This window comes from Sycon ciliatum, chromosome 1, assembly GCF_964019385.1.
Source record: "Sycon ciliatum chromosome 1, ocSycCili1.1, whole genome shotgun sequence".
Classification (NCBI taxonomy): domain Eukaryota; kingdom Metazoa; phylum Porifera; class Calcarea; order Leucosolenida; family Sycettidae; genus Sycon; species Sycon ciliatum.
In genome coordinates, this window is record NC_088643.1 from 66,500,113 (window position 1) to 66,523,369 (window position 23,257).

At 47.0% G+C, this 23,257-nt stretch overlaps 3 protein-coding genes across 3 annotated transcripts; 1 reads left to right on the forward strand and 2 right to left on the reverse strand.

Annotated features, from left to right (window-relative positions):
* Positions 1-84: 84 nt before the first annotated feature.
* Positions 85-10,566, reverse strand: LOC135804968 (immunoglobulin-binding protein 1-like). Its single transcript, XM_065318949.1, has 11 exons — positions 10,399-10,566; positions 10,210-10,322; positions 8,213-8,300; positions 7,722-7,775; positions 6,972-7,190; positions 6,245-6,314; positions 5,382-5,491; positions 4,299-4,337; positions 3,730-3,824; positions 2,909-3,060; positions 85-639 (listed from the first exon to the last, which is right to left on the reverse strand). Exons 1-11 carry the CDS (start codon positions 10,510-10,512, stop codon positions 599-601), a joined length of 1,095 nt encoding a protein of 364 aa, XP_065175021.1. The 5' UTR covers positions 10,513-10,566; the 3' UTR covers positions 85-598.
* A 159-nt stretch (positions 10,567-10,725) lies between these two features.
* On the forward strand, positions 10,726-12,322 carry LOC135804969 (ADP-ribosylation factor-like protein 5A). The gene has a single exon (XM_065318950.1). It carries the CDS (start codon positions 11,065-11,067, stop codon positions 11,602-11,604), a length of 540 nt encoding a protein of 179 aa, XP_065175022.1. The 5' UTR covers positions 10,726-11,064; the 3' UTR covers positions 11,605-12,322.
* A 1,798-nt stretch (positions 12,323-14,120) lies between these two features.
* Positions 14,121-22,019, reverse strand: LOC135804971 (ras-related protein Rab-24-like). The gene is made up of 8 exons (XM_065318951.1): positions 21,628-22,019; positions 21,456-21,524; positions 18,447-18,525; positions 17,818-17,885; positions 17,377-17,476; positions 15,647-15,697; positions 15,277-15,336; positions 14,121-14,796 (listed from the first exon to the last, which is right to left on the reverse strand). The coding sequence occupies exons 1-8, from the start codon at positions 21,742-21,744 to the stop codon at positions 14,735-14,737; spliced, it is 606 nt and encodes a 201-aa protein (XP_065175023.1). The 5' UTR covers positions 21,745-22,019; the 3' UTR covers positions 14,121-14,734.
* Between the last annotated feature and the right edge of the window lie 1,238 nt (positions 22,020-23,257).

Here is a 23,257-nt window from a genome sequence, read left to right on the forward strand (position 1 = left end):
AGTAGCCTGTCAGTTTTGCGCCCGGTTATCACACTTTCTGACTGCTTATTATCGTGTTACAGTCGTGGATAGTTGCTTCATAACTCGTTTCCATGTAATTTCTTCTATTTTAATTATTTTGAAGTGTTGTTTGTATGGAAGGTCACGTGTGATCTAGCCGGAATCAGATTAATTTTTAGAATCATTTTTGATAAATTGGAAAAAGATGAGAAAGCTACACAAACACAAAAGTAATTTCCTATAATGAAGGTGACGAACCCCTTACAAAGTGTATTTCTACAACTCTCCATGGAAAGGACTTATTCTGTGCGAGCAACCAAAAAAGCTCTGTATGACGTCCTGACTATTAGTATTACAAGGTGTGGTAGGCAGTAGAAGCAGCACACAAGGGCAACGGTTGGCAAGCATCCTGAATCAATGATTTGCTCAAGTATTCCAGATATAGCGGCGGTGGACAGCAATGGCAAGGTTGAATGTGCTGCACGACACACACACACACGCAAGCGTGTGCATGCATGGGCTGGTGTCGTTCAAAGCAGAACAACTGTGCGGAAGTGGCGCACACATGGATGGCGAGCGCTCGTGTGGACCTCGGGCATTAGCTTCGATTGTGACGATTCCCATAACCACGGCGGTGGTCTACACAGCAGCAGAGATTGAACAGCAGCAACAGTAAACCTTATTGGAAAGGTTCAGTCATACGGTCAGGAAAACTCACACAAAGCGAGCGCTTGACTGCCGTAACATACGGTGGCATACAAGTACCTGTTTCGTTTGGAGTTTTCACAACTGTCATACTTTGAAGTACTAGGGAGGTTTAGTTCCCACGTAACGGAAACGCGTACGTGGGTGATACACGTAAAGTGGATGAAGGGCACCCACGTTGCAATGTTGTGTTTAGTCACACGGAACAAACAAAAGCATGAAGCGAAAGGCCCAAACCTGGTCAAAGACGAAGCTACCCGGGCCTAAGAAGCTCATCGAATATTTTGATTTCGTGCTTCGGAAACTTCTTCAGCTGAGCACCCTCACAGCTCGCACAATGTGCTCCATTCTGATTTGCCAGAACGTGGGTGAGCCTCCATACACGGTATGTCGTGAATCAGAAAACGTCTGTACGTGGGTCACTGAGTATCACGTGGTACACACACGTAAAGTACCACCCAGGGATTACGTGGGTCACTGAGTATCACGTGGTACACACACGTAAAGTACCCACGGATTACGTGGGTCACTGAGTATCACGTGGTACACACACGTAAAGTACCACCCAGGGATTACGTGGGACTAAACCTCCCTACTGTAAACACAACTACTTTTAGGCCTCGAAGTGTCAAGCCAAAACTAGTTGAAAATAAATATGCCGCGAAAATTTGTTGATTTAGGGGCCATCCGTAATTATCGATCTTTTTCACGAAACGAAAAAGTTTCGTTTATGGGTGGGTGGGTAGCGACCGGTTTCGTTTTGAAAAAACATCGAAAGCGGAAAATCAACGATCACTGCATGCATTGATGCGTGCATACATTGTGTACATCGAAGTAGATCGACAGTATTACTATTAGTATTAGACTCTACATCGCGCGGCCAAGCAAGTGCTGCATGGATGCACTGATACCACTCTGTACTCCGTGCAGTGAGTTCCTTTCGTCCTCGAATGACTTCTCCGACGAGGACCTAGCAGTCATCATGGTCATTCACTCTGGGACGACGACAGATAGATAAATACTTCGTTCCAGCCGCCGATGCAAGAGAATTTCAAATTACGGAGCGGGGCGCCCGCCAAGTAAATTCTCACGCAAATATGGGGAGCGCCAGCCGCTGAAGACGATGTCGTCGTAATGTACCTGGAAGAATCTGATCGTGCTTATGGTGGGAAGCCATGGAGAGTGATCCCCGTGTCGACAGTCTTCCAGAGACGGAAATTTAGGCCATCGACTTTCTACGTACCTGATTGACGGCAGCGCAGCGCGACTTGCGTGCGACCTTACGGAGCTTTCCGGCAGCGATTCTGGGCCGATGCTGCTCTCATTTGCGAGCAAGGCACGACCACTGAAGTCTGTGATAGCTATGGCGTTTGTTTCCGCTCCGAAGTCGACTTGTTTTGGCAGCATCATGTCAATGTGGGAACTCTGACGATTTGCAAGTGTACAATTCCCGTGTTTAGACGTAGAGGTGCCAATTATTTAGCAGCGTATGTGTGTGGTAGGTGAAAATAAATGTTTCCATGGTCAAGAAGTAGTACTTCCAAGAAAGCATAACTTACTTGCACAATCACACGAAATGTGGCCTCGCTGTGTTGTAACAGCCAATCAAGATCATTTTCTGCACAAAGTCTCAAGTCAATTAATTTTTTCGTTTCAGGGGGGGGGGGGGGGGTGGGTGGGGGTGGGTCATAACTAAACTTTTTCGTTTCGTGAAAAAGATCGATAATTACGGATGGCCCCTTACAGCACGTTCATTTCACACAAATAATGAAAATCAGGAGGTCCCCTCTTCTTTGAAGAATGCTTTTTTTTAATTTCACAGTTCGCATCGGACTCAGCTAGAGGCAGAGTTTTCCGCATCCGTAGGAACGCCACCACCCTGCAAGAATCAAGGCGCAGATGCAGCTCCAAAAGCAATGGGAGGTGAGTAGATCAGCACTGCTTACCAGTATTTTTTTAAAGAAAAGAAAAAAAGCGTCTGTATCTACTATCTACAGTTGCGCCCACTGAAATCCGACCCAAAGTGCAAAGCTGATGCCCTGGACCAGTTCCGATTACATCATTGTATGCGTACATGTGTACGTCCCTGCATTCATTCTACTTCCAGGGCGTCAAGGGCCGTGGAAGCTGAGGGCGCCAGCTTTGCACGTTGAGTCGGATTTCAGTGAGCGCAACTGTAGCCCCACCCGGTTGTGTTACTCACCGTCTTTCCAGTCGTCTTTGGCACGCTGCCGACGAAGCTTCTCCTCGTCATCGTGATCGTCACCGCTGTCATGCTCCGGTGCCTCCGCTGGGTCCTCTTCCAGGCCACGTTTGATACGATCCGCCTGGATACGCTCCACCTCTTTCTTATCACTGTAACATACATGCACATACATACACATGCACGCACGCACGCACATGCACACACACACACACACACACACACACACACACACACACACACACACACACACACACACACACACACCCCACACATGCACGCACATGGGGACATGCACGCACACACACGCACACTCACACACATATACACAGAGCAGAGCAATAAATGTTAGGCCAGTGGCTCCATTGCTACAGAAACTCAGCAACAAGTGCATGCACAATTTACAGGACAGGACCGGAAGTTACCTCTTTTCTGACTACTTCACAACACCCAACAGTCACCGGTACTTAGTAGAGTTAGTTAGCACTGACTACTTCGCAAAAAAAGGAAATCATTCACTTTTCCTCCACCTCAAAATACACACACACACACACACACACACACACACACACACACACACACACACACACACACACACACACACCTTAGAATATGAAAGGGCATAACATATTTTCTGGAGTCTAAATGTAAGTCAAAGACTTAGACCCCCGCCCTTCTGGTCAAAAATTCGTATTTTTGTTGACATTTGGTGTATAAGCCACAGTGCACGTGCATAGTACTACTAGTGCAGAGGGATGTCGCACGCGTCGTGATAAGTGGTATTGTGCCGTTAACACACCGGAAATATGGTAATTCCTTACTCATATTCTCTGACGATAGGCTCACACTCCTTCTGATAGAACTCCTCCATGGTCATAGTGGGGAGACTGGGGTAACCGGCTCCAAAAACACCAGCCTGAAGAGAACAATACCATGCACACATGCAGGCACACACACACGCACGCACACACACACACATACACGCGCGCGCGCGCGCGCACACACATACATACACACGCCCAGAAAAAATGAAAAATCTTCTACTTGCATATGCCTACACAAAGTGAACAGGGAGAGGATGGGAGCGCCACTCAGTCCTGCTCTCCGATGAGTTGAGATGACCCCTGCTGCCTTTTACCGCTGTAAATAATACATGCAACTAGTATGCAGCACTGCCATCCGTGAACACAGCGCGTTGCATTGTGTGTACTGTGCAGTGCTGTAACGATGGCAAACGGTAAACAGTGCGTGCTGCCGCACCGCAGGAACACGTACCACATGTACTACCAACACACTTAGCGTGTCCTTGCAAACGAATCAACACAGACAGCACGTGTAGGCCAGTTGCAAGAGTAGGAGCTGAAGCAGCTATCAATTACAATGCACAAACCTTGATCTTGTCTCGCGTGATGACGACCGGCTTGAATGGCTGCAAAAGAAGATGAAAAAGGTATATAAAGGCATGGAAACAGCATGCAACACAATCATAATATTAATACCTCGCACTGCACCCACGCAACACATATTAGATCTCGCACTGTACCCACGCAACACATATTAGATCTCAAACTGTACCCACGCAACACATATTAGATCTCAAACTGTACCCACGCAACACATATTAGATCTCGCACTGTACCCACGCAACACATGTTAGATCTCGAACTGTACCCACGCAACACATTTTAGATCTTGCACTGTACCCACGCAACACATATAAGATCTCAAACTGTACCCACGCAACACATGTTAGATCTCAAACTGCACCCACGCAACACATATTAGATCTCGAACTGTACCCACGCAACACATGTTAGATCTCGCACTGTACCCACGCAACACATATTAGATCTCAAACTGTACCCACGCAACACATATTAGATCTCGAACTGTACCCACGCAACACATGTTAGATCTCGAACTGTACCCACGCAACACATGTTAGATCTCGAACTGCACGGTCACTACCCACCCCGGGCAGTGGCGCGGATGGGAAGGACACCGGCAAGGAAGAATAATAATGTGGAGGTGGTGGCAGGACTATAATTATCAGCAATCGCCTAAAAATGGGCCAAAATACAGCTAGCTGCACATAGTAAAACCAAACTGCAGTCTCTCGGGTATTCAGAATAGAATTCGAATTAGGGCCATGAGAAGAGGTCACATGACCCCATCCATATACACACACAAATCCATGCACATAGTGTAGAGCTACCGCTCACAAGAACTAATGCAGTGACGTGTGAGCTGCAAACAGAAGTTCTAGGGTGCAGATGGGAAGAAATTCAAGAAAACAATGCTTGGTCTCGACAGCTGTTTGTGTGTAATACCGGTACTACAATTTTATATACATGTAATTATCTCATTCACCGCACAATGGGACCAGCCAATATAAGGAAGGGGATGTTAGCCAGCTATGGAAACAAAAAAAGGTGTAACAATACCAAGTTGATGCAGTTGACACTTTACATACCCGGCGTTCAGCTGGTGGTGCAGATTTTGCAGCAGCAGCTGCTGCTGCTGCACCATTGCCACCCTGCTGTTGCATCATCTTTTCACGATGAGCCAGAATTTCAAGTTCCTCTGTAGTACACAGCACAGGATATGCGAAGACATAAGCAGAGAGTGAGTCAAAACAAGTGAGTGAGGGAGAGTGAGAGTGAGAAAGAGAGAGAGAGAGAGAGAGAGAGAGAGAGAGAGAGAGAGAGAGAGAGAGAGAGAGAGAGAGAGAGAGAGAGAGAGAGAGAGAGAGAGAGAGAGAAAGAGAGAGTCAGAGTCAGAGTGAGCGAGTGAGAGAAACAAAGAGTCAAAGTCTCTCTATCACTTATGATTACAGCCTCTGTGTAAGTGCAAATTGATCTAATGCCATCAGCACATCCACATACCGTAAAGTCGTGGATAAAAGCCGGGTTTGCATACAAGCACATCGCGGATAGAAGCCTGAAAATCAAACGGGTCAAATGCATATAAGCCTGTCGCGCGTAGAAGCCTGGCTTCTATGCAAGCGCGGACCGGGTAGGTCAAGAGTGCATGCGCTATATACAGTGCATAGTAAAACTGCCGCCATACTGGTAGTCAGTTGTAGATCTACGCGTGTCGCGCGTATAAGCCTGGCTTCTATGCAAGCCCGGATCGGCCGATGTGCATACAAGCCTGGCAAAAATATCAGTGGTGCATATAAGCATGGTTTGCATACAAGCCTGGTTTGCATTGAAGCCTGATGCAGAAAGCGGCTTATGTGCTTATAAGCCCGGCTTTTATCCGCGACGTTACGGTAATTCTGTTTTCGGACAGAGCATTAGCCCACAGCTAACTTGCATACTTGGTCAGACTTACGATCAACTGTCCGAAGGTCAACATTGACTCTGTTTATCCAGTAGCGCATGAGGGTTTTGCTGTAGTCACGCTGAACCCAACAACCACGCGCACACATAACAGCTGAACAACATCAACACCGGAACTGTTCATCAGTAGCTCCTACTTGTACCAGCAACAGCAAAGCTGTATTTATCATAGAGGAGGCTCATCCCAACACACAGTGACACAGTGGCACACGACTAACATATTTTAAAAGAATACACTCCCATCCCCCTTACAGCTGAACTTACTGCCCATCCTGATCATCAAAAGGTACTGTGCACTCTAGTACAACAGCAATTTCTTGGCCAATTGTTTATGTAACACTAGTTTGAAGTAGTGAAGTTCCTAGAAAGGTTTATACTTAAACTTCATACTGTACAAGCCGAACATTTCTAGCCATGGAATTATTTCAAACTCCAAAAGAAAGGCAGTACATCCGGTTGAAACGCTTGTCCACAGTTCATGACACACATTCAAAGGCTAGACGAATCAGCCCTACTCAAGCATATTAAAATTAGCCCTACATGTAATTATGGAACGAAAACGACGAAAACGAACTCCTAGTGTGGGGTTTTCTCCTTATAATACAAAGTACTTCAGTACATAATAATGATGTTCAGGAGAAGCGGAGTGCAAGCATGGGAGTAGCAAGCATGGGAGTAGCAAGCAAGCTGGACCCTAGTTAGTACAAGTTAGTAGTTACCTCTAGCTCATCATCCACAGAGTCACCGTCCTCACTGATGCGCTTGGCGAGTTCCTGGACGCGCTCCTGCAGTAGCTTCTTTTGCCGATGCTGCTCGAGGACTGCACGTCGCTGTGCGGCCATTGCCTCCATGCGCGCTGCTGCCGTAGATGAGTTTGAAGACGGCTGGCCAGACGATGCAACAGCTGACAGCTCCATGCTACCATCCCTGTCCAGGCTCTGAAATCATGCGAAGCGAAAGTGCATGCACAACTGAGATCAGGAATCAGTGCTGACCAAAAATGGAGGGGGGGGGGGTGAGTGGCAGATGTACATGCAGAGTCAAGAACAAATACGGTATTTTCTACCAGGGCATAAGCCATATTTCATTTCTAGCAAGTAGGCCTGAACTGAACCCCGAGCTCAAACCTAAACATGTACACAAATTACAAACACAAACTGGAATGTGACATTTGGCAAGCACAGAGGGTGGGGGTGACCAGCATACACCCGTGCAGGTAATACCCCAGACAACAGTCACAATACAGCAGCAGAAGGATAACAAGGAGTACATTGTACACGGAGAGCGTGGAAGCCAATACAGTGTTGGAAAGGGGTCGCTGTGTGAAAGGAAAGCACAAGCTCTGAAGCGGTGAATTAGTGAAGGCACGTGTAGGTCATGTAAGAAAACAATTCTGGAACATACAATGTGTCCTGTTTATCTTAAAAATATCCACATATTCAGTCACTGCCAACCACACGTAGACATACTTCAGTTGTGATACCGTAATCCTTGCATCGTGTGAGAAAGTCCTGTGCATATACCTGAACACACACAGACGTACACACGCACACACACACATGCACACACACCATGCAAACACACACACACACACACACACACACACACACACACACACACACACACACAAATACACACACACACACACACACAAATACACAGTGCACGTAAAGTACAAGTAAAAAGACAAACATGATCGTAGACAGAGTGGTAAGAGGAGGGACTGGGTGGCTTGTGCAAGTACAGCGACACTGTGCCTAATCACTGCTGACCACATAGATACATGATGCAATACAATGATTGTATTACGTCATGTATCTATGAGTAGCCTGCATCCTCTGCTCGTGCGCATGAATGTGCACGCGTGAATGTGCAAGCGTGTGTGTGTGTGTGTGTGTGTGTGTGTGTGTGTGTGTGTGTGTGCACGTGCATTCACGCGTGTGCCTATTACTCTGCTTACTTTGGCAGTTCTGACGTTCTCCAAGCGCTTGTCGATTCCAGAAACCTTTAACGTAGCATCCATCAGATACGCTGGACACATCAGATACCTTCAAGTTCAAGCAAACACAAAAGCAACAGGACCAGCAATAGCAGCGAACAAAACAGTATTATATACAAAGTGCAATTCTTACAAACAAAACAGCACATGAACCTATCGGGCGCATAACGATGAGGTACATACAAACTGTGTGCCATAGCGTACAGACTGTGCACAAACTATGTACAAATTATGTACAAGCTGGCACACTGTGCTCCCTCTGAGGCAGGAAGGCTATGATATATCGGTGGTCCAGTTCTGCAACCAGTTGGCGATTCGGCATGGCCAGGAGCCGAATGCCCTCCTATCGCATTGCGATGTCTGTGGAGTTGATTTCTCCTTGCAACATGGCCCCGACTGCATGAAGGGTGGGCTGATCAAGCACGGGCACAGCGATGTCTGCGACTTCGATGCCCGGCTGGCAGATGTTGCCTGGGGCGGTGTGGCTGTCGAGCCAGTGATGGTGCCAGTGCAGGGTGGAAACAACCGTCCCACACTGCAGGCAGATTGGCTGGTGTGTGGAGTCTGGCAGGCAGAACAGGTGGCATATTTCGACAACCACACCATAGATGCTGTCGCACCCAGCTACGTCTGCTCCACTCTATCATGGAACGCCGTGTCCAACAGTGCTGCCTCTTCTAATAAGAGAAAGTACAGAGCGGCCGCAGAGGAGCTGAGAGCCTGCTTGAGTCATAATTATGTTGGTCACTGAATGGTCAGCCATGGGTACCACCAGGTATACTGTACTAACACCGTACATGTACAGTGCTGGCCACCGAAAAATCCAACCTCATGAATAAAGTAGCGCCGTACTCGAGTGCACAGACCAGTGTGTGTAGTGCTAGGGCTGCGTAGCGCCCGGCGCTATTTTATTCATGAGGTTGGATTTCTTTGGCCAGTACTGTACATGAATGGACTCGGATGGAGAGCCAAAGATTATTTATAAGAAAGAAAAAGGACCAAGGAACTACAAGCTACGCTATAATGTCCACTAACACCACGAGTTACTAAACAATCAGCTCATGCGATAACATTGCACGACACTGACCGACGATACGGACGTTCCACAACTAACTGGTTAACAGCTCTAGAACATCTTGGATACGCACTCCAACAGCCTTCCAACTTGGAAGGTTCTAAGTTATAGAAATAACATAAGTTAGCCAGTTAGTTGTATGGAACGTCAGTATCGCCGGTCAGTGTCGTGCAATGTTGTCGCATGAGCTGATTGTTTAGTAACTCGTGGTGTTAGTGGACATTATAGCGTAGCTTGTAGTTCCTTGGTCCTTTTTCTTTCTTATAAAGTACTGTACATGCATGTACTAAAGCCACACAAGCACTCACACAAGCACTCACACAATGGCGGGCGACCTTGTTCTGTTGTTACACTCCAGTAAGGCCAATCATCAGAAGACAACATAGTGAATGCTGATTAGGGTGCTTAGAAATACAAGGGAGAGGTTTGCTAGAAACTGTTATGGTGATAGTCATAATCACGCCAATCCCCCCTTCCACCCCACCCTAATCAGCATCCAATATTGTCTGATGATTGGCCCTATTGCCATGAAATTCCCAACGGAACAAAGTTTCCAGCCAATTAGAACTTGTGTGGCAGGTTTCTCTCCGTAGGTTGAGCAACTTTGCAAGACAACAGCGACTCTGCTTTATACATACTTAAGACGTAGTTTTCTACCGATTGCGGCCGAGAAGACGACACCAATGACACATTCTCTGGTGGGCACTAATACCGGCGAGGTCAGGATGTATACCAAGGCTGAAGCTGAACTAATGAACTTGTTTTCGTTTCTACCAAATAATCAACCATCACACATGGCCTTACTTTAGTCAGTGTGTGTAGTGGTTCAAAGTTATCAGTGTTGGATAAGTTGTTTTTTTTTACTCTGCCTTTTCGCACTTACTTCATGCTTGGTGTGGACACGTCTTCCAATTGTTCGTTCCTGCTGAATAATCCCAACGAGTTGACCAAACGCGTTGCTCGCTCAAAACCATCAATGATGTTCTGGACATTTTGCTGAGAGCAGATGCACACTAAAATAAGGCTGACTGTTCTCAATCAAAATAATAATTTGCAGCAATTTCGAGCTCACCTGGTATTTTTCTTCGGCTGAGGAACCCTGGTACTCCTCGAGCTCGGTGTGAAGCCTGCATGCAGTATTGAATACTACTGGCAGGGAAATGGAATCGTCGATTTTCTCCGCCATACCTCCTCTAATCGAAGAGCACTTGCACGGACGTTTTTACTTTCAGGTCTTGTAATTTTGTATTGTGTTCTGTTTTCGATGCTTCATTTCAAAGATTTGGGTGGGGAACTGGGATGCCGCGGGAGTGGAGAATTGATGACGTCACCATCTGCGACGTCATTTCCTTGGGGTGAAAAGAGAGAGAAAAAGAGACGAACTGCTTTTTATGTTGAGTTTGCTTCAGGAAAATGTTCCACTGGCACTGTTGCACTACACATACGTACACTCACATGAGTCCCAATCACTCTCCACTTTCAGTGTTGAAGAAGAATATTCTTTGTCTGTTACGAGGTCATGCAAAGATTGGATCATTTCTTCTGACGGTGTATGGATCCTGTCACGACGGACGCCTTCTGATTGCATCTCCTTCGTTGTGCGATCGAGCTGTTAGCAGTGCAGTGGCTGGCGAGTGGCTTGCTGAGAGCAGCAATTGCAGGAATGTTTCAACAGGAACGGTCTATAGCCTGATCGAGTCACCTTGCTGCATTTGCCAAGTTGGCGCAGAGCTGTAGCATGGGCTATTTGATGTCAAGGTTGCTCGGCCTCTTTGGCACCACGGAACGCAAAGTGATCATTGTTGGCTTGGACAATGCTGGCAAAACAACCATTCTGTATCAGTTTGTCATGAACGAGGTTGTGCACACATCACCTACGATTGGAAGTAATGTCGAGGAGATCAAGTGGAAAAACATGCATTTTGTGATGTGGGACATAGGTGGGCAGGAGTCACTGCGCTCCACATGGGCAACGTATTACGCCAACACAGAGTGTTTAATATTGGTCGTGGACAGTACGGATCGCGAGCGTCTGTCTGTGTGTAAAGATGAGCTGTTCTCCATGCTACATCAGGAGGATCTGTCCAAAGCACTGCTGCTGGTCTTTGCCAACAAGCAGGACGTGAAAGGCTCCATGTCCGCTGCAGAGATTTCGCAGCAGCTCAACTTGACCTCGATCAAGGACCACAGTTGGCACATACAGGCGTGCTGTGCACTTAGCGGTGAGGGACTTTATCAGGGACTGGAATGGGTTATGCAGCAGCTCAAGAATAGGTGACGAACGCGGCCCATTTAGTGCTGTCACCTTACTATCGATCTTTTGACCTTGATCTTGTTGATATCCGTTACCTTTTTGTGAGCTGCTAGGCACCCTGGCTCAGTGCCTGCTTGCGTATACGTACCTTCTGTTTAGAAAAAGAATCTTCTTTGTATTAGTGCTGCATAAAACTTTCTTTGATAAAATTAATAGTTCTCTGCGTTCTTGATGTGTACAAAGTTTTTATTAATCTGTACAGATCTTATCGAATGTCTTTGTCTTTTTTTGCTCCTTGCAACCTCACTGCCGGAGCATCATGTGCAAGGTATGCTTCGTTGTTTCTATGATTTTGAACATAATGTACATGAGGTGTGAATTTGATGCGCATGCGATCGCTTCTGTTTTTTTTTAGTTCTAGGTTGATCTTTTTTCTTTGTCTACTTTTACAGCCAGAATATAGGCTGCTGCGCGTGCCGTTCTGCATACCGCTGCCATGATACCGGGCTGTGTCATGGATGGCCCTGCTGTGTATTTTCAGATTAGTTGCTTGAATCGAATCCCATTGACTCTCCCTTTCCTTTATGCAGGCTATTTGCTGGGCAAAGTAGCGGGCCGGATCTTCTGCGTTTTGCATTGTTTGTGGAAACTGACATCTCACTCTTTTGCTACTGCTGTATATGAACATGTTCTTGGTGTGTTTTCTATTTACTGTGTGTTTACTGAACTGCAGTTAATGTCACTCTGAGTCTTTCTGTGTGTGTGTGTGTGTGTGTTGCCATGTGGGCTCTTCTGTTCTTCCGTGTGGAATTGCTATCAGTCTTACTGGGTTTTCCCCTGTGTAACCGTTATCAATTGCTACCAAGAGTACATAAACCAGAGTATGCAGCTCCGGGAAAATCGTCCACAAAGTTTTTTTTTTTTTTTTTTGTTGCATCTTGCACTGGTTCACATGTTCATGTTACCGTATCACCAAGGTATGTTCTGTGTGCAGTCGCAGTGCTGCTTGTCGTACCAAAGGTGAAAAGTGCACACGATCTTCCCGGTATCACCTTTTATAGTGGTAATTGTGGTGATTTTGCACTGAAAACTACGCGTAACGGTATGACAAGTTCTCCATGATTATGCTGACCTAAACAGAGAATAGGCCTGTGTTCCCCTTCTATTGCTACGGTCATTTATGGATGTTGGCCTGGGTTGGGGGGTGGTAAGGGCCGATTTCCACTACGATACCGTGAGTGCCATGCCGTGAGTACCCATGGTGATTTGCTCACGCGGGGAGCAGTTTTTGGCGGGAGTGCGTTCCGTGACTGGTGCCGCGCCTTGCAAGCTTGGCCATTCGTGTGCCGAGGGTGGAAACGGAATGCCGTGGTATTCCGAGGGGCCGAATGCGTTGAGTACCGTTGACCCCCCCCCCCCCCCACGCCATGTCGCTTCCCAGCTGGGTTTTCGGCAGGGGCGGGAATTAGATCAAGGCTGTCAAGTGCAGTACGATGTACAACAACGTGGAGGATCAGACTCGATGTGCTGAATTGTGCACATTTTCAACCTGGATTGGCACATATTGATGCACATCAGTGCATGCGTCTGTTCAACATCGTATTTCGTTGTATATGCCGAAGTCGCTTCACAAGTAGAAAATCGACAGGGGGCGGATCAACAGTACTTTACGGTGGTAGGTATTTTACTACTCCCTGACAGGAAGTCAAACTATAATTACTGTATACGTACATGTAGTTCCTTGGTCTTTCTCTTTTGTATATTAAACTCGGATGGAGAGCCAAGAATTCAAATTCAAAAAGAGGACCAAAAGTTTACAAGTTATCAAGTACGAGTGTTGGACAAAACGGATAACTTGTAAACTTTTGGTCCTCTTTTTGAAGTATAATAATTATTATACCGTAAGTTTTTCTTTCTTTTGTATTTGTGGTACGAAGTTTTTTTCTAATTTCTTGGCTTTTCAATTGGTTGATTTTTGAGCTTTCTCCAGCCATCTCCCCGGCCCCCGCTATTTTCCCTCCAGACCGGAGTCAGAAATTGATAAAAATGGTGATCCGGCCTGCCGACGGAAATCACAGAATGCACAGAAAGACTGTGCGCACTGCGCAGGTGTAAATCAATCTCAGCTTCAAGCACATACCATGGGTACACGTGACCCAACCAGATCGTCGGCACGGCACTCACGGTACCGTAGTGGAAATCGGCCCTAATATGGCCTAAGCGCTGCATCCCGGTATTCAAACTCTGCACTACAATATTCAATAGTCAAGTGCTTCAGCCACGGCCTGTGTTTGCATGAGGGGATGCCGTCGTACCATACAAATTACAAAAAAGCTGCAAGAGAGCTTGATACAACAAATGCTGGCAAACCCGAAAGCCTTGCGCAGCTGCATGCCCTCACACGTAGCGTGCGCGTGTATTGGTTATAGTCCATCGCTATGTTTCATGAAAGCGACGGAACTGAAGCCACTACAAGAGTAACAAGGACAGGCGGAATGTCCAAACAGCACGACATGAACATCACCTGCGGTTCGGTACTCTTGGTTTGGTAGTCGGTATATTCGCAAACAAGGTATACATCAGGGGGGGTTGGTAGTTATTCAAAATAAGTAGATAAGAAACAATAGGCCCAGTGTTAAAAAAATACTGCACAAGTAAAAATCGACACAATACCGTGGAAAGAGGTTATCAGATAATATAGGAAGAGCAGCAAAAATTGGTTGATAAAAGGGTTAAAATCTGAAGAGTGTTAAAAAAATATCATAAACGAATGCACTGCTTTCTCAATCCAAAGACAAAGACAAAGTCATGGTCCATAATCATTGGGGATAGTTTTTTTTACAAGGACAGAGAACAGCAGACATGAAAAAATAACAGGGGAAAGGGACGCTATATACAGCGAGTAGGAACGTGAGAAACAACGTATACCAGGACCTAAACAAAAAAAAGAGATGCATGCGGACACGCATGTCCTGCCGGAGAATACCAGGGGAGGAGGAGGAGGAGGAGGAGGAAAGGGAAAACAAATGTACAATCAAAATATTTACATCAGCTAATGTACAGAACGGAGTCGATGCGAACAGGACACGCGCATGAGAAAGGTTGCAGCCAGCCACCTTCAAAACAAGGCAAGCAACAACAGCAACTTAGCGGCTCAGCAACAACCAGATGACTTTCCCCCACTCGAGTCCAATGCTACGGTGTTCCCATTCGGATCTGGGCAGCGGAGGTCAGATGGCAACAGACAGCATGATGAGTGAGCGCTAAGTTTGGCATAAGGCGTTTGTACTCTCGTATTTGAAGTGTCAATAATGCCATGGCTCATGGTGGGTATGAGCAATCAGATTTTGCCTAGCCGGGCCTAGGTATGGTAATCAGTGCATTGGTGTACTTGCTCCGATACTGGCTCAGGGGCCTTTGATAGTGCCATCAAAGTATGACATGTGTGCTTTGATTTTCCAATCAAGCCTGGCCAGCACACAAGCACGAGACCAAGTGTTGGTGCATGGCGGCAGAAATGCAAGCAAAGCGTTCCACGCTTTTCCAGCACTACTCTTGCTATACTGTATATACATGTACACACAGGAAAGCATGGGCTTGCACTGAAACCAGGGGTTGAAATGAACTTGGTTACACCCAACCAGGGGTTGAAATGAACTTGGTTACACCCAACCAAACCGTACTGCATGTACTTACTAAATGTGGCCTGCCCTCTTGCGGATACGCATGCAGAAGCCACCTCTTGAAAGAGCTCCTCTGCACACAAACACAGTTGAAAGCAGCAAGAAAATGAATACTGGCACAAACACAAACATGTACATCCACACACCTATAGATACCTGCCTTTCTCAGCAATGTCCACCAGATTCGGAAGAAACCAATGACAAATATAATGGAATGTGGGAGAAGGGGGATTGAGAGTACGAGAGAGAGAGAAAGAGAAGAGCAATGTTGCTCGATCATTGAGACTGTAATAACGCTAGAACAAGCCCAGCACACCCAAAGCACCTAAAACAAATAGTCTCAAAACAAGACCCGAATGTTAGGCCTCTACAGCGTAACTCACCCACATTATGGCCAGTCTTGGCGGAGGTCTCAAATAACCGAGCCCCAGACTCTGCAAACACAAACGAAGCGTATCGGAATGAGCAAAGAAAACAGAAAAACTCACAATCATTAGGGTGGAGTTGGGAGTTGGGTTAACCAACCAAGACAAAAGCTTGCCTGCTCTGGTTGAAATGCTCAGCATACTCATATAATTCAATATGGAGGCTATTTGAGCCGTCAGATGCGAAAACCGACCTTATGGGAAAAAAATTCATATTAACCCTTTATTACCGGATTACTTGCACAGCATGCACCAGAATTACGAATTTCAGCACAATTTCCAACTTCACCAGGTCATAACTTTGGTCTCCTTCACTTGATTTTCACAATCTAGGGCTCGTTGGAAAGCTCTTGGCGAGAGCAACGCCAGGGTACCAAGCTCCATTATCCAGTCGCCACAAATCAGGCGCGGTAACACAGCAAAATCGTCTCCAAGCCTGATATGCAAGCAAATTCGTCCCATCAACGCCATTCCACTCTCCTTCATCGTAGAACGCTCAAATTTGTTTGAGGCGATTCAAACTTCAGCCGACTACGTCATTATTATGTGCTTAGTCGCTCAAAGAGCACACGAAAAGGGATTTTCCCCAATAATGGCGAAGTGATCGATCAATTTTTTTAATTTGCCGAGGTGAAAATACGGCGCGCGATATCTCTGGCGTCCGACATCGTAACTCTTCGGCGATTGTTGCATTGGATAGCTTGGAGTTTCCGCTACCAAATAGACCTTTCGATTGCTGAATTTGCACAAGAAATGATGGAGTTACGAAGATATTACTGGCCTGCAGACTTTCGATCATATATGATCGAAAGTCTGCAGGCCGGTAATAAAGGGTTAATTTGTGTTAGTGGTACTATCTGAAAGCCAGGAGCATCAGGAGTCGTATGCAAAAAACTAGAGTTGATTTGGACCAAGGGAAGTAAAGTTATAGCCTCTTCAATAGGAGACCGTTACAAATTGCATCTCAATTTTGAGTGCAATACCAACAATTGTTTCACCTACTTTGGATAATATTTCCTGTTTCCTTTGACCGATTTCCACAAACTTGGGCTTTCTGGAGAGCTCTGGCGACGAGCAACCCGTTGGGCCCAAATCCGATAGCAAATAAAGCACAGCACCAGCGCAACAAGCTGCAGACATCGCTTCAGCGCTGGACTTGCTCCGTCACACCAAAATCGCTCGCCATTTCCATCTCCATTACCCCAGGACACCCAATTTTTTCCTGAAGATGCACTGAGAGCTTCCAAGACGTCTGAGCCTGTTGCCGAGATCGTAGGTCGCTTCAAAAGGGGGAAACCCCTGGTCTGGATCGTTTGATTTGTACGTAGAAATGCAAAGTGCCGTGACGTATCTTGCAGGCTTCGTAGCTGGGGAACGCAGTATCGTGCCGCGATCGCGCTTGCTGCATTGGATTCCTTGGAGTTTTCTCTTCGATTTACATACTTGGATTGTCCCGAAAGACCGATATTTGACTGAAATACGAAGGTTTGTAGCTTGGTTGTCCAGGCCCACCAGTGCGTAAACTCGCCAACTTTCCAGTGCATTTTTCTGCACTGTGCAGTGTTTCCTATAAGGTCGGTTTTCGCATCTGACGGCTCATTTACTCTAAATAAGATAGAAAGAAGCAAAAGATATTGCAACAGTACAGAAGAACATGCATAGAGAATACTTTGAAGTAGTAGACGCACCATCAGCGAAGTCCTGTAGGTCGGCACCGTCTACTTTGCGAGCCTTCTTGTCCTGTATGACGACATCCTGCTTTGTGCCTGCTATGAATAACTTGCACTCCTGAAGCAAATAAGTACAGTGTACAATGCATGCACAGTGCGTGACACACACACACACACACACACACACACACACACACACACACACACACACACACGCCCGCAGAGCCAGAAGCATACAAGAACCACGAGAGACTGAGTGGCATCCAGTACACGGTGCCAATGACTTGAGCAGGGCAATGGGAACATTAGCAGTACACAAATCTGTTTACCCAAATATGTATATCATGTCCTGTACTGCTGCTAGGAAACATTAGTCAACGCTGCTCAGGCCCAGTTTAAGTACGGACAACCCCACTGACATGGATAGCCAGGTTTAAATGTACCTACTGAGTACTGTACCTCTTCGTTGGTCTTCAGCTCGTTGACCCAGAAGCGTGCACGCTTGAAGCTAGTCTCATCTGTCAGATCTATAGCAGAAGCAGATGTCACAAGCAAACGAGTGCACGACATGTACTATTCAAACTATATTGGTTTTCCACTTTTGTTTGCACCTTGTATTATGCTAGTGCAAGTCAGCGGGGATGCACAGACACGTTTTTTTTTACGAGAAATCACGAACCTCGAGAACAGAATACTGCATGATAGAGGTGGTTGCAGACGCAACTGTGTTGGTGAAACTGGAGCATCTCCGCCGACCTGAGGTCTCGGCTTCAGCGACACTTCAGTGTATGCGTACCAGGCTGCATGTAGCTATCACATCAACACTATGCGAAGGACAGCAGGGGCACTAGCAACCACAGGATATATGCGAAGGACAGCAGGGGCACTAGCAACCACAGGATATATGCGAGGCCAGAGGCGCACACTAGTACAGGCAACATGCACCACAGAATACCCCTAGACGTAAAACTGCACAGAACACCGCATACCAACGGCAAATCCACGATTGCTGGTGAGCCAGTTCTATCACAGCAGTGCAGGTACATGTCCACACCGACACAATCTAGCAAGTAGTAGCCATGCCTCACCGATGCATAATACAGCTGCCTTGGCACCGCGGTAATAGATGCGACTCATGGCTTCATAGCGCTCCGACCCAGCCGTGTCCTAAGACAAGACAGCAAGCCTTTAAGTCAGGAAATAAGCTTGTCGAGGGGCAGCAGCAGATTGAAAATGATGGGCTTTGATGCAAGCGACTATCAGCACATGCATATGCGTCTCTACCGTGAATGCAGGTGTAAAGATCTGTTATCATCACAACATACTTCAACCAATAGATAAGCGTAATTGTAGGACTAGGGTACCTCAACTCAAGCACTCAAAATACGGTCTCTTTTCTTTGCTGCATACGTCATTTAAACTGTTCACCAAATTGCTGGGCATGGCCCGTCATCAGGGTGAAAACAGAAGATGGGCCATGCCCAGCCATGCGGGCCATGCCCAGCAATTTGGTGAACATTTCAACTTTCAAGTGACGTATGCAGCAAAGAGACCGCTTTTGAGTGTTTGAGTTGAGGTACTCTATAAATGTGTAAATGGCTGCAGTGGAGTCTGCGAGTGCTTGGAAAAGTACTACATGTACAGGGTTCTAGCCAAAGGGGTAGGGGGGGGGGGGGGGGGGGGGGCGCAGCGGCCCCCTACTCTGTTTGCGCGCCCCCCTGTGAAAAATTGCCGCCCCCCTACTCATTTTCCGATTTTCGTGTTTTTCATGCATAGATGGTTCATAAAGGCACATTTGTCTGGGGTGAAGTCAGGGATTCGCCCCATGTACGTTGCATTTGGCGTGGCAAGACAATATTGGACAGTGGAAAAATGGGATATAGGGTAACTGTTTCCCATGCCCACCCCCCTACTATTTTGACCTGGCTAGATACCTGATGTAGTACATTCCACTCTTTCTAGTCTTTACAACTACATGACTGATTGTATACTGTACTGTCCAGTGTTCAGCAACATTCAAACAAGCATGGCTCGAAAGGAAGCCCATTTTCGGTACAATCCTGACCTTAAAGTTGGGCATCCAGCACATGCCAGTACCGGCAAAACTATATTTTAAAAGCATGGTTTTTGTGTTGCCACTTCACACATGTTCAAATCACTGGTCACTGGTACCCCCCCCCCCCCCCCCCCCCACAGAGTGTGCAACGCCGATCCAGCTCTGCATAGGGTCTTGGTCGAGCGGAATCGGATCTTCTGATGTCATGCGTACACTCCACACCAGCGCAAGGCCGGTCTCGAGGCAGGGCACCGTTGTTTTTGATCCGAGAGTACCCACGACTCCCCGGGTTCCCCTCAGATGTGTACGGTATAATGACGCAAAGATCCGATTACGCTCGACCAAGACCCTATGCAGAGCTGGATCAGGCGTTGCACACTCTGGGGGGTTATGTACTCTTGATGGTAGACGTATGATTGGAACAGAGGTCAAGCCCTTAAATAGGCTCAACAGGTCAGGTATACACCTTATAAAGAACATCGTGGTGTGCAGTAAAGAGATCTGAGCGCATAGGTACTAGGTGGGCGTTAGATAAGGCGGGAGGGTACTCGTGTACGGTTGCATGTTGGGTATCCAACCCCCTGAGGCCGAGGACTGACTGGACTTGAGATAAGTTTGGCTATCGCCATAGTCTTGCCCTTCCTGATGTACTTTGCCACTGCCCAGGATGGAACACCATCAGCAACGTACTACAGCGGAGCCTTGAGAAGTACACTACACCGTAGTAAGTAGCGCACGAAATCTGCACTGTAACATACGCGCAGTTGCATTGGTATTCGGGAAACATGCGAATAGCGACGCACAGTTCGACATTTTCAGTGGACAGCGTCCAGCTCTTCTTGAGCCAGTGGCTCGCTTGATCGACACGTTCGGATGAGCAAAGTTCACACAGATGTGTGACTGTACCCTGTAATCATGCATACTAGCAAGAGTACTTAACCCCCCGAGTGTGCAACGCCTGATCTAGCTCTGCATACGGTCTTGGTCGAGCGTGGTCGGATCTTTGCGTCATAATACCGTACACATCTGAGGGGAACCCGGGGAGTAGCGGGTACTCTTGGATAAAAAAAAGTACCCTGCCTCGCGCTGGTGTGGAGTGTACGCATGACATCAGAAGATCCGCTTACGCTCGACCAAGACCCTATGCAGAGCTGGATCAGGCGTTGCACACTCTGGGGGGTATGTACTCTTGATACTACGGTACAACACCTTGCACTTGTAGCAAATCGATAGAACGGACTCAAGTAACTTTGTATGTGGTACTCCAGGATGCTGCATCGACTACTGCTCGACCAACATACCAACACTGTGCAGTCCCACCACCGAGTACACGTGGCACGGTGCAGCATTATACAGTAGAGTCTCGTGTCCAAGAACGTCGTTTCCAAGGAGTTAGCCAGGGGCGTTCTTATTTTTCAGCAATCTGGCTACGTTCTCCTAGCACGTTCCCAGAAACAATTCGTACTGGATCATATGTACGCATTGTTACATACATTATTACATACATGTGCATGCTATGGTATCACAAAGTCAGGCTAGATGTTCTTTGGCATGTGACTCTACTGCAGCCATTCAGTACATCCTGTAGTCTAGATGACTGGACTTGGCATTGGGTAGCAGGCGCGTGCCCCGTATGGTTCCTGGGTGCCTGGAACCCCCCCCCTTTTTTCGCTCAAAATGCAGGATTTTGCTTCATTTTTTGACCCCCCCCCCCCTTGAAGGGCACCGGCGCACGCGCCTGGGTAGTATCGCTGTGTACGTGTGTGCATGGTGTGCGTGTACAAATGGCATGCAATCCATACGTGAACGTTCAACTTCTCCACTCCCCCACCTGTCAAAATAATTGATTACTTTATGGAAGACATGATGTTACATTATAATCATGACATGTAGTTGCCCAAAGATTGAGGGTTTCTTAGGGGTTTGGCTGCTAGTGAATACTGTACCGACGCTCCACACATGTAAGTGTACGTTGTACGCGTTAGATGACAAAATGCAATCACGTCATCCATAACAAATCACATTTCAAGAAGCATCATACCCAAATGCCAAGCGTGATAGTTTCACCATTGACAGTCACCTTCTTGGCACCGAACGCAGCACCGATCGTCTGCAAGGAAAGGCAGGGAATCATCAATACTCAGCTAGCGCTACGTTCATAAGAAAGCTCAACCGGCCACCTTCACTCTGATTGAGCAGGAAACAGGACTTACATTTTGGTACGGCGCACCGCCAGCGAAGCGCTCGTGAAGGAATCGCTCCACAAGACTGGTTTTTCCACCAAACTCCTTCCCTAGGAGAACTACTTTCATATCCACTTTCGCCGCCATCGCGATCGGGGTGGAAGCAACTGGCCCACGGAATGACAAATAAATTAAAAATTGAAATCAACCCAGTCAATTTCAAGTCAGTTTTCTCAGCATGATGGAGCAGCCAGATTTCCAATATCCGCCTTCCCACGCCAGAGTAAAAGTAAGTTACCCTGTCGGCCAAAAGCTAGATACGTGCGTGGTGCACACCTACAGAAGAGCTAAGCAGGGACCAGCTTCCAGATAAGGCAAAGTTTCAATTTTGTTGCTTCTGTTTTATTGAAACTTTGAACACCATCAATTATTTTTCTCTTCACGGACTTCAGTTTTCAGACTTCACGTTCACGTAACGTTGTTCAGTTCGTAGATGCACGTTACTTCCGACGTGACGCGCAATTTCACGTCAAATTTGGCGTAAAACTATTTCGACGTGAAGCAGCAGGGGGGGGGGGGGGCGAATGCACCAACCTATTGGGAGCCGCCCCGCGCCCGGCCGTGGCCGCACAGCCTTGCACACATGGCGAACGCTACAACTAATTACTTTACAGGAACACAGGGATTGTAATTACACCAGGGCCAAGTCCATAGGCGCCACCAAGAGTATATAACCCCCCAGAGTGTGCAACTCCACTTGCACTATGGGTGCTGTCCCGACGCGACAGAATTTCAAGTTGACGTCATTTTGATGATGCAATGCGCGCTGTACACGGATTAATATCAGACGAATCCGGAACCTGTGGTTGACCGAAGCCGATCGATCCTGTACAAATTATTGCAAAGAAAAACGTGTGATGCGTTGACACCCGTACACATGTTGTAAATCATTGGTGCAAGGAGCATTGCGTCATAAATAATGACGTCAACTTGAAATTCTGTCGGGACAGCAGGGTATGTAGGAGTTGCACACTCTGGGGGGTTATGCACTCTTGGCGCCACACAACCAGCGTCCCAGTCCTTGTTCAGCTCTTTTTGACTCTGAGCAGAAATCTCAAGCCAAATGGTCCCAGGGTACACTGAAAGAATTGCAAAAAAGTGCCTACAACAAGTACAAGTCATGGCAACATAATATTATGCATCCAAAACGTAAGTATACTCTCCGCAGGAGTAAAGCGGGATTCACAGAAGCTTTTTTTTGCGATGCGACGCGATCTGCGACGGACGCGTGCGATGCGAACTCGCGAAATATCATTCACAGAAGAAGTCAGGGATGCGACAACGCCTTGCTGATTTGGCGCGAAGTTCAATGCAGGTGGGTATGTCACCATGGTATTCGCGCGGTTTGGTACAACTTGTACAAATCTATAGGCAACTCTTGAACCTTTGTACAACTTTGCTGTAGAAAAGGCCAACATCGTACGCCAAATCGCTTGTCGCATCGCAAAAGTGGAGCCAAGCTCAACTTCCGCGATGGCCCTGTTGCGGCAGTTGCGTGGGGGTCCGCGATGGTTGCGATTTGGGGATTTCCCGGTTTCGCGGCTGTCGCATCGCGTGTCGCATCGCAAAAAAAGCTTCTGTGAAGTAGACAATCATAGAG

Coding starts and splice junctions, on each gene's coding strand:
- LOC135804968 (XM_065318949.1), bottom strand. CDS start 10,512: ATGGCGGAGAAAATCGACGATTCCATTTCCCTGCCAGTAGTATTCAAT. Junction 7,191..7,721: donor ATTACGGTATCACAACTGAA/GTATGTCTACGT, acceptor GCATGATTTCAG/AGCCTGGACAGGGATGGTAG. Junction 3,825..4,298: donor TCACGCGAGACAAGATCAAG/GTTTGTGCATTG, acceptor TGTTCTCTTCAG/GCTGGTGTTTTTGGAGCCGG.
- LOC135804969 (XM_065318950.1), top strand. CDS start 11,065: ATGGGCTATTTGATGTCAAGGTTGCTCGGCCTCTTTGGCACCACGGAA.
- LOC135804971 (XM_065318951.1), bottom strand. CDS start 21,744: ATGGCGGCGAAAGTGGATATGAAAGTAGTTCTCCTAGGGAAGGAGTTT. Junction 17,477..17,817: donor AGCTGAAGACCAACGAAGAG/GTACAGTACTCA, acceptor TATTTGCTTCAG/GAGTGCAAGTTATTCATAGC. Junction 15,698..17,376: donor CCTACAGGACTTCGCTGATG/GTGCGTCTACTA, acceptor TTGTGTTTGCAG/AGTCTGGGGCTCGGTTATTT.